At 33.8% G+C, this 11,641-nt stretch overlaps 1 protein-coding gene across 1 annotated transcript in view; it reads left to right on the top strand.

Moving 5' to 3' along the window:
* The first annotated feature begins 10,375 nt into the window (after positions 1-10,375).
* Positions 10,376-11,641, top strand: part of LOC112031733 (protein yippee-like At5g53940) — a 6,094-nt gene continuing 4,828 nt past the window's right edge. Inside the window, exon 1 of the mRNA XM_065775519.1 lies at positions 10,376-10,671. Within this exon, the coding sequence (XP_065631591.1) occupies positions 10,556-10,671 (116 nt within the window). The 5' untranslated portion in view covers positions 10,376-10,555. The remainder of the gene's footprint in view (positions 10,672-11,641) is intronic.

The raw sequence follows: 11,641 nt of genomic DNA, 5'->3' as shown, positions 1-11,641 counted from the left end.
AAAACTTCTTCATTAAGAAGGCCGTTTAAGAAGACACTTTTTACATCCATTTGATACAACTTGAAATCCATGATGCATGCTATGGATAAGAGAATCCGAATGGACTCTAATCTTGCTATCGGAGCAAATGATTCATCAAAATCTATGCCTTCCACCTGAGTATACCCTTGAGCCACCAATCTAGACCTATTTCGGATGACTTCACCATCTTCATCTGTTTTGTTCTTAAAAATCCACTTGATGTCAATCACATGTGTATCTTCATGCCTTGGAACCAATTCCCACACATCATTTCTAACAAATTGGTGTAATTCCTAGTGCATAGACTCTACCCAATTCTCATCTTTCAGTGCTTCTTCTACCTTTTTAGGTTCAAATTAAGCAAGATAGCAATTGTATGTTACATGGTTAGCAGTATACTTTGGCCCTTTTCTCAAACGAAGTACCTCATTCACATCCCCAATAATATTACTTGATGGCTGATTGAGAGTCACTCTTGATGAAGGTTTCTTGGTAGTTGAGAGTTTCTCATCACGAGAAATTGGGATTTGAACTTCTGGAGAAGTGAGAGGACTTGAGACTTCTTGTGTTGATCTAGTCTCTCTTCTTGATATAGAAGGTGTGGACTCCTTTTTAGGTGTTACTTTCTCAGCATCATCACTTAGAGGCATGTCATCAACATCCTCATTTTTCTTGAGGTTGAGCCCCTTTCCATCATCCTTAATATCCTTTTTAGATATGGTGTTGTCTATGACCACATTGATTGACTCCATTATCGTCTTAGTGCGCTTGTTGTACACTCTATAAGCTTGGCTATTTGTGGAGTATCCTAGGAATATTCCCTCATCACTCTTAGCATCAAATTTTCCTGGATTTTCCCTATTATTTAGAATGTAGCATATGTTCCCAAATACTCTGAAATACTTCACCTTGGGTTTCTTTTCTCTCCATATTTCGTATGACGTCTTCTTTGTCCCTGCTCAGAAATAAATTCTGTTACAAATGTGACAAGATGTGTTCACAGCTTCAGCCCAGAACTTTTGAGGTATGTTTTTGTTGAGTAGCATGACTCTAGCCATCTCTTGGATCAATTGGTTCTTTCTTTCAATCACCCCAATTTGTTGTGGAGTCTTTGGAGCAGAAAATTCCTTCTTGATACCGTGCTCTTCACAAAACAACTCAAATTTAGCATTCTCGAATTCCTTCCCATGATCACTTCTGATTTTGACTATGGGAACTCCTTTTTCATTCTGCAGTCGCTTGCATAATCTTTGCATTTTATCACATGCTTCGGATTTCTCTCTAAGGAATTCCACCCAAGAGTACCTTGAGAAATCATCAACTACCACCATAATGTATCTCTTTCCTCCTAGGCTTTCAGTTCTTGTAGGCCCCATTAGATCAACGTGAAGAAGTTCCAAACACCATGAGGTAGCAATCACATTCACCTTGTGATGGTTTGCTTTTGTTTGTTTCCCCATTTGACATGCTCCACATATAGTCTTTTCCACCTTTCCAAACTTTGGAAGTCCTTCAACTGCCTCAAGTTTGGAGACTTTACATACTTGTTTCAACCACCCCATTTTGTTGTGGAGTCTTTGGAGCAAAAAATTCCTTCTTGATACCGTGCTCTTCACAAAACAACTCAAATTTAGCATTCTCGAATTCCTTTCCATGATCACTTCTGATTTTGACTATGGGAACTCCTTTTTCATTCTGCAGTCGCTTGCATAATCTTTGCATTTTATCACATGCTTCGGATTTCTCTCTAAGGAATTCCACCCAAGAGTACCTTGAGAAATCATCAACTACCACCATAATGTATCTCTTTCCTCCTAGGCTTTCAGTTCTTGTAGGCCCCATTAGATCAACGTGAAGAAGTTCCAAACACCGTGAGGTAGCAATCACATTCACCTTGTGATGGTTTGCTTTTGTTTGTTTCCCCATTTGACATGCTCCACATATAGTCTTTTCCACCTTTCCAAACTTTGGAAGTCCTTCAACTGCCTCAAGTTTGGAGACTTTACATACTTGTTTCAAGCACCCCATTTTGTTGTGGAGTCTTTGGAGCAAAAAATTCCTTCTTGATACCGTGCTCTTCACAAAACAACTCAAATTTAGCATTCTCGAATTCCTTTCCATGATCACTTCTGATTTTGACTATGGGAACTCCTTTTTCATTCTGCAGTCGCTTGCATAATCTTTGCATTTTATCACATGCTTCGGATTTCTCTCTAAGGAATTCCACCCAAGAGTACCTTGAGAAATCATCAACTACCACCATAATGTATCTCTTTCCTCCTAGGCTTTCAGTTCTTGTAGGCCCCATTAGATCAACGTGAAGAAGTTCCAAACACCGTGAGGTAGCAATCACATTCACCTTGTGATGGTTTGCTTTTGTTTGTTTCCCCATTTGACATGCTCCACATATAGTCTTTTCCACCTTTCCAAACTTTGGAAGTCCTTCAACTGCCTCAAGTTTGGAGACTTTACATACTTGTTTGAAGTTTGCATGTCCAAACCTGTGATGCCAAAGTTTCAGCATATCAACACGAGCACTTCTACATGAGATGGGTGCCGTAGGAACTACTCAATAGCAGTTATCAGTAGTCCTATTTCCCTCCAAGACTTGAATCCCTTTCTCATCAATGATTATGCACCCCTTCTTTGAGAATTGGACAAGGAACTCTTCATCACATATTTGAGTAATGCTTAAGAGATTTGCTTTCAATCCTTTGATGTATAGCACTTCTTTCAGTAAAGGTAATCCTGGTATTTCAACCGTTCCTTTCCCGAGAACTTGAGCATGACTCCCATCACCAAAAGTCACATAATCACATGCTTTCTCTTTGAGAGTCTTAAACAGTGATTTATCTCCTGTCATATGACGAGAACATCCACTATCAAGATACCATAAGCACGAGTTAAATACCTTCAATGAGGTGTGCACAAACATACAAGCATGAGACAGGAATTCTTGACCATCAAACAAAAATTCATTGTTACTTTCCATGCTTTTTCCAGATTGAATTATCTTTTTCAGATTATCAACCTTTTCGTGCAATGATCTATTTCTTATTTTGTATTTCTCAATCAAAGAATTAGACTCACATAGACTATTGTGTAGAATGTGGCTCTTATTTTCAAAGTATTTCAGCAAGTGAATGAACATCGTAGCATGTTTTCTGGATTTAATTAGCTTAAAAAGTTCATTTTTAGAATATCCTTCAAACATACTCATAGAGTCATTATCACAAACACTTAAACCACAATTCAGAATGACTCTTTTTACAGCAGTATCCATAGCCAAGGGGTTTAGGATCGCACTCAGGTAATCAAACCACAAAGAATGCACCCGCTTTGATACCAAATGAAAGTTCAATATGGATATGAAATACCCTTGAACGTTTAAACCCCCAAATATAAAAATACCAATTCAAGCTTTATATCAAACAATTAATGTGCAGAACATGATACTAAGCCAATAACAGAATTGATAGACAATCTAAGCCAAATATAAACGCATCCACAGCAGTAAATATAAGGCAAATATAAAGAGAAAAACGATGCAAACACACAGACAACACACGATGTATTATCGAAGAGGAAACTGAAGTCCTTGGCGTAAAACCTCTCCGCCGCCCTCCAAGTGGTAAATAATCCACTAAAGAATGTAGTTGAGATACATGAACAACAGAAGACCCTCCAAGCCTAATCTACCCAAGTACCTAAGCCCTCCAAGCTTCTTGCTCTAACGAGGTTACGCCGAACCTATTTCTTCTTTAGCTTCCCGGATTCCGCTACTTCACCATAACATCAACCAATGTATATTGGTTCCTTCCAAACTGCTTCCCTCAGCACCAAATAAACCTTCTCACAGACATGGATGTGGTGAGATAAGGATTTGGTAAAAGACCTCTCAAGGGTATGACAATGAAGAGGAAGAGAGTAGAGGAATTTGTAGAGTTTAGGAATTTGTAGAGTTTCTTAGATGAAGATTGGGGATGAGGCAATCTTGTTTTTCTCTAGGGTTTTCTCTCACAAAATTCTCTCTAGAAGCTCTACACATTTAGTGGGTATAAGGGTCTATATATAGTGAGGTGGTATGAGAATACGAAGAGACACATTTTTGCCAAACAGGATAAATTGATGGCTTGGTGTCGCGGCTTGTCCAAGTCGCGACGTAACGGCCTGGCCAGCCTGGGACTTTTGTCCTGTAGTGCGATAGCTGGTGCAACCCTTCAGCTTCCTTGCGTGCATCTCACGTGCCTGAAGTTGGCGACTTGCAGCCGCGAGCCACCCGTGAGTCCTAGCCGCGAAGATCTGCTTCTTCGCACATACTTGAGCTTTTCTTCACAACTTCTCACACACTACCCTTACAATAATCCCACCTAAATACAGGGTTACTAAGTGCTTAATTTACAAGTAAATTGGTACGGAATAAAGCCAACACGATGGTTGATAATTTTCAACCTTACAGCATCAATTACAATAGGTTATATTAGAAGTTGTGAAAGACTTTGTCTTTAGACTTATTGTTTTTGATAATTTCATAATTTCGTTATTTATTATCACTTGGATGATAAATAATCTATACTACTATTTAAGGGTCTTCCCCTATTTAGGATCCTCAATTTTGATACCTAAAATACCCACAAATTTACCAGTTTGTAAAGCTTAAATAATACGGTTAAATTTGTATAATTGTTGATTTTAAAAACTCCTATATATTATCTAAATTAAAAAAAAAAAAAAAAAATTCTAACACATTCTCCTATCTTCACATTTCTCTCACACGTTAGTAGTCAAGCATAATTCAACTTTTTTTAATAAGAAAAAAATTCCATTAATGCACTCTTCTTTTTTCTTTTTTTCCTAATTTCCAAATGAAATTTCTGAAAGTCTTATAAAAGAAAAAAAAATCTGCAAGTTTTTCTATTAATTTTTAAAAATAGGAAAAAAAAACTTTTATCCTCATCCCATCATCCCATTTAGTTTTTATTTATTTATTTACTTCTATGAGTTTATCTCATATGGTTAGAATAATATCCAATTATCTACTACTCTTTTTCACTTATCTAAGAGCACGTTTGATACACTGAATATATATTACAACAAAAATGGTAATCTTTACTGCTAGAAATAAAATGTGTTGTAATAAAATAATTAAACTTATTCATTAGTTTGGTTATGAGTTATAACATTAGAATAAAACTTGAGATCTATTTTAGGAAATATCTTATTCGTACAATTATATTTCCTAGAAAATAATATATTTTAAATTTTAGAGAGATGAGTTATTTTTTGATGATTTTTTATTTACATAATTTTTAGGTGTATATGAAAAGTTTTTTTATTTGGAAATATATTAATGTTAGAAATTATAACATCTATGAAGGAATAGCTATTACAACATTTTTAGAAATGAATAATTATTCTTCATTTTAAAGAATAGCTATTCATAAGAAATGAGTATTTCTTGTAATAAAAATATAACCAAACTATTGAATAGCTAAATCATAGGAATAACTATTATATTATAGTGCATATTACAGTCTACCAAACATGCCTTAAGTAAACTTATTATGTTTTAATATCCTAAATTTTAGGCTACTTATAAAATCTTTCTTTATTATTTCTCTCTCATTTTTTTATGCACGTTTAATTCTATAAAAAATAACCCAATTTTATACATGAGATAATTATTGATATTTGATAGTATTGAAATTTTGCATGCATAAAGGGTATAAGGAGTGTGTAATTCTATAGTGGATTTGTCAAAATAAAAATATATTGACTTGTGTAATGTTGCAAAAAATGATTGGAAATCAATAACTATTTCATAATAAAAATTTCAATCTCAAGTAATTTTTTTAAAATTTAAAATTATATGAAAACATAAGTTTATGGATTAGATAACAAAATAATGTAATTTAATAGTTGATTTGTCGAAATATTCCTCTAAAAAAGAAAAAGAAAAAAAGAAGAAGAGTAAGAAAGAATGATGCAACATCATACAAAAATAGATCAAATGCAACTTGAATTTTTTATTTTTCCCATAAGGTGAGTCATTAAATCATAGAATGCAAAATATCTTTACTACATGTAGGGCTTGTCGATAAATTAGAGTTCACACACAAGGGCAAAGCCATAAATCAAAATAAGGGTAAGTTGCAAAATACACCTCTAAATTTTAGGGAGTTACTTAGATTTTACGTCTTGAAGTTTGAAAACTAGATTTTACACCTTGAAATTTCCTTTTGTTAGTGGCCTTGCCTACATAGAAAATAATATTATACATCAAACACCAATGTGTCACTTGACGACCACGTAAGCAAGTCTACTAATGGAGGGGCTATTTTTACTTACGGATGTAAAGTGTAAACTTCAAGATTTGAAATTCAATCAACTCAAAATTCAGATATGTATTTTGCAATTTACTAGCTTTTTAATATTACTTCTAATAATAGAAATCAGCATTGTTGAAGCCTAACGTGGCATCCTCCAGGGCCCCACAAATGGTGTAGTTTACGTGTACAACATAAGCATAGCCTTGTAGTGAAACATGAATTTTGAATAGTTTTCAAGATCCTCTATTTTTTATTATCTACTCAATCACTTATGAAAGGGGATTTTTTTTTTATTTTTTTCAAAACTTCCATGATTACTTCCAAAATGTGTGATTTTTTATATTCTCTTTTCATTTCAAAATTGAAGGATTGTTCTCAGGTTAATTCAAATCAAGAAAATTGTTTTCATTTGCCTTACTTATTTATTTATTTTTTCTTATATGACTTCAAATAATAAAAAACTATTACATTATTAATAACTCATATTAAATACTCAATCAAAATAAATACAATTATATATATATTCGGGAACAGAGAACAAATGTTTGTTAGGGGGATGTTGCGTGAAAGAATATTACTTCCCCTATAGTTTTAGTCCATTTTTAGCTTTCTTAAGATATTTTTTATTTAAAAAATAAATAAATACATTTTAATGACTTTATATAGCTCATTATTTACTTTATTTAAAAATTTCAATAATCTTTTTATTTTTGTTTTAGTTATGGGTACTAATTTCATTTTATTTAAAAGAAAACTAAGCCTAAATGATATATATTTAAAGGGTTGGGTTCAAGTTACACCTGATGTAACTCTAAACAATGTTACACCACTCAATATTTTTTAATTGGATGTGAATATTGATAAATCTACCGTTAAATTACATTATCTTCGTATATTCTTCATGCTTGCAAAATTTCAAAGAGATCAAAAATTAATAACCATGTCATCAATCAATTGTTAGAATTACACAGGTATAACTTAAACCCAACTCATATTTAAAATCTAGTTATCTAAATAATGCATAGAACCATATGTAGTAATAAATTCGTTAAAAGATGGGCAACTGTACACACCCTATTTTGTACCAACAATTTCTATTCCATGATTGAACAAGAACCACCATCACCACCAACAAAGAGTAGCTCAATCTTAAATTGATAAATCATTTTTCCTTTAAAAACCTTAGGGCTTATGTTTGAAGTAGTGTACGCCCCTCCCACGTGTGTTCTACACAAAATATCCTAATTTTTTTAGAATTTTTGGGCTCGTTTGGTACATGTGTTTAAATACATGTTTTTAATTTTTAAACAATATTACACGTATTTTTACACACTTTTTCACCTATGCATTTTTCAAAAAAATTGAAAACTATTATTTAAACACACATACCAAACAGGTCCTTTCTAATTGGCAGAGTCATTTCACCAATCCCAGGCCCTTTGCTTCTATAAAAAAAAAAGATTTGGGAAATAATCTTTTCATGGGGTAACCATTTTGACAAAAGACATATATATATATATACACACACACAAATAGCTCCTTTGTGTTTTGTACCCCCCAAAAAAAAAAAAGCTTTAAATGTCATCACCCCATTTTGACCACTGAGATTTTCATAATTTTTTTTGTGCAACTTGAGACGCTCAAAGACACATTTTCTTAGCCAATGGCTATCTCAGTGACTACATTATCCCCAGCATGCCATTATCCATCTTCCACAAATGATGGTGTTCTTTATCTTTATGTGAATGGCTTTCTTTATGAAAGAATTTAGTATTCTTGTCCCATGCTCCCAACCATTTCTTATATAAAAATCTTATTGATGTCCTCCACTCCTCCTTCAAGTGATTGATGGCATTTTCGTGATCATTCGATGTATCAGTCTGCATAAGTCTCTCCAACAGTCCAACTCCACCTGTTTGGCTTCTAAGTTCCCAAGCATCCAGATTTTTAAAGTCATAAAAAAGTGCAAAAACATTTAATATGATTATTAAGCTAAAAGAAAATGTTTTATTTTTAACTTTCCTAATTTTGAAACATATTTTCTAGAAATAAAGATCATCCTAATTTTTACCTTGAAAGGTCAATATTCTAGCCAAATTTTTTTGGATGAGAGGAATATGAGGGAATGAAATAGATAAATAAGAATTTTAAAGAATATTCTTTTTATTCCCATACTTAGAAGGTTAATAAGAGAAAAATGAATGAAAACCAATTTATAATCCCTCAAAAAAAGGGGGTGAAATATAAGGAAATGAGATGCGTTTTAATGACGGTACAATAGTAATGTTGTTTCTTTTTATTCAACTCTCAAATAAAATTACTTCTTATTCTATTAATTTCTTTTCAAACATCCAAAAAGGAAGATATCAATATCTAATTTCAAATAAGAATACTTGTCTTTGAGAGGGTTTGAATTAGGGCTGTACATTTATCAACATGGTCATCTTTTGAGGCGGTTTCCAATGTCATTGAAGGTCAAATTCTCTTGGTTTGAGACAAAGAGATTAAGGAATTAAGAGAGAGAGAGAGAGAACACACAAAACAATGACTTACTTGACTCCTATTGATACCTATTTTCACGACACATTTTTTGCAAGCCCAACTTTCTTATGGGTTCAATTAATGTATCATATTATATTTTATTATTTTAAGCATGACCCAAGCCCATGTGACATATTAGGAAAAATTGAGGAAATGTGGTTTGGAGAGTATGGGTCGTTTTCCTTCAGACCTTTTGCATGAGCCTAGCCCATGCGAGTTACCAAGTGGGTAAGGGACATCAATAGCACCTTAGGCTCATGGAAGAGGTCTTGTACATGAAATTTCCACCCCAAAAGAGTTTTTATATACTGGCTGACTGTGGCTCTACTTTTCTGCTCTACCATTTTTTGCCTAAAACATATAGTTGACCTACGTGGTTGGCCTTGTCTGCCACAACAACCAAATGCAGCCTCCAAAGACCTACCATGTCTAAGAAACATTACCCCATGAATTTAGGCTACTTTATTTCCTAAATTATGCAAAAAGCAAGACAACACTCTCACCCAATTAATGCAAATCTGGCCATAACCTCTTTGATTGATACCTTGGGGTTCAAAGCCTCTCTTATTAACCAAAAACCAGTCACTTAGAGCACCCCAAACTCAATACAAAATACCTTAATTAGATTTAAAAGGGACCAACCACATTTTACCCAAAAAGTGGAAACTTTAGAGTAAAAGCTCATTCAGCTAGGATGCATTCTCACAATTTCAAAGCTCAGAGGTGGAAATATGGGCACAGGGGAACATTCCCTCTCTTCTTTACAACCTCTCTCAATTTCGTCTTCTCCCCGATTGTGGATCGAAGTTTCAGACCTGTATACTCTTTCTGCATTTTCTTGTATTTCAATTATGACATTTTGATTTCTTGCTAGTTAAAGCACCATTAGCCTTTGTTCATTATACATTTGAAAATTTGGGCTTGATTATCTACAAATAAATATTTCTAAAAAACCCAAAGGGAGATATGGGCTAATCTTGCATTTTTTGCATTGTGGCAAAAACGTCCCCGACAACTCCTAAATAGAATAATTAATGGTGGAATTTGACAGATGGACAACAATATGGTTAAGGACAAACAAATTTGGGGTGAGAGAGAAAGAGAGAGTTCCAAGTGTAAAATGACAGAGGTTGTTATTTTTATTAGAGTTAGGAGCAAAACGACGTAGTTTGGTTTAACACTAAACAACATTTTTTTTTTTTTTATATAGGATAAACAACATTGCTTTGTTTACATATATATATATATATATATATATATTCATAAAGAATTAAATGATGATGTTTATATCCATTGGTTGATTCGATATTATTGGAAACCCAATTTCACGACTAATAACTGTGCCAAATAATGTCGGAAAGTCGGGAACTCCTTGGCTTAAATTTGTTCATGACCACCCCTAGTTTGAAATTTTGAATACCAGCCCCACTTTTGAGAAAATAAAATAAATAAATAAAAGGAGAAAGAAAAAAAATGTTTAAAAAATTACTAACTTGACTCCGAGCCCGCGAGAGAGAGAGAGAGAGAGAGAAATAAATAAAAAGGAAAGGGCACCGGAATTTGCCGGTTTCGGTAGTAGAAACGTCAACTGCCAAATCTGTTATGTTATGATTCGATTCGTGGTACAGAAAGAGAGAGCTGACAGCTGAGTTGAAAAAAAAAAAATGGGGAGGTTGTTCTTGGTAGACCTTGAAGGCAGGGCTTACCGCTGCAGATTCTGCTTGAGCGATCTTGCTCTCGCCGATGATGTTCTTTCTCGGGTACTACTTATTACCCACATGCCCAAACTTTGTTCTTTTTGTTTCATGTTTTTTTTTTTTTGGCTATGCTTTGCCGTGGATCAAACGCATGTAAAGATATACTATGTTTTATCTAACGGTTTGGTTTTTGTTTTGGTCATTTAAGACTAAAGGGTTTATAGAGCCTTTGCTAGATGCCAATTGGGTGTTTTGTATTTTGTAGGAATTGGTGTATTGTTAGATTTTTGCATGGATTTGATTATGGCCTATCATTTATTATTTTTTGAGTTGGGGATTAAGAGCCTTGCTAGATGGGAATTGGGTTTTTGGCTTTTGGATATTGGGTGAGAATTGTGGTAAGCATTGGATTATGCATGGACTAATTTTTGGTACCATTGTTATTTTTGGAGATGGGATTATGGTTTTGTAAATGATGGGAATAAGGGAGTATAAGACTGCTTGACAATATCTTTGACAAGGTTTTGGGAATAAGAATATGTGGCTTTGCTGGAGGAAATTTTGAGTGAATGAATCAGGCATTGATGTTTGGTGTGCACCATCTAGCTAGTTTGGTAACTGCCTAGGAACTTTTGGTGGGAGACTGTCATTGGGTTGAAGTTAAATTGAGTTCGTGCTAGGGAGGTTAAGTTAAAAGCTATTTTGTATCATGGTGTTAAGTTAAATTGGTTTAATTAAATATAGGTACGATCAAGGATTTATATGTGAATGGTACGGAACAATATGCGAAGGCTTTGGTTCTCAAGGTCTTAGGGGCAGCAGCTCTCTTCATTTGCTGATGCATGTGCTTTGCAAGATGCATCATATAACAACCATAATAATAATAAAATAAAATAAAAGGCTCATGAGTGGTTTCTGTCATTAAATTAACAGTAACAGAAATTGTGAATGTCCAACCAGAAGTGTTTACTTACAAAAACCAATGGAAACAGAAATAAGCAAATACATAAGCAAAATATTTAGAAATAAGCAAATACCCTTTTTTTTTTTTAA

The sequence above is a fragment of the Quercus suber genome, unplaced genomic scaffold, assembly GCF_002906115.3.
Source record: "Quercus suber isolate HL8 unplaced genomic scaffold, Cork oak 2.0 scaffold_113, whole genome shotgun sequence".
Classification (NCBI taxonomy): domain Eukaryota; kingdom Viridiplantae; phylum Streptophyta; class Magnoliopsida; order Fagales; family Fagaceae; genus Quercus; species Quercus suber.
The sequence above is the reverse complement of the archived record's forward strand: the minus strand, read 5'-3'. Positions and strand labels throughout refer to the sequence as shown.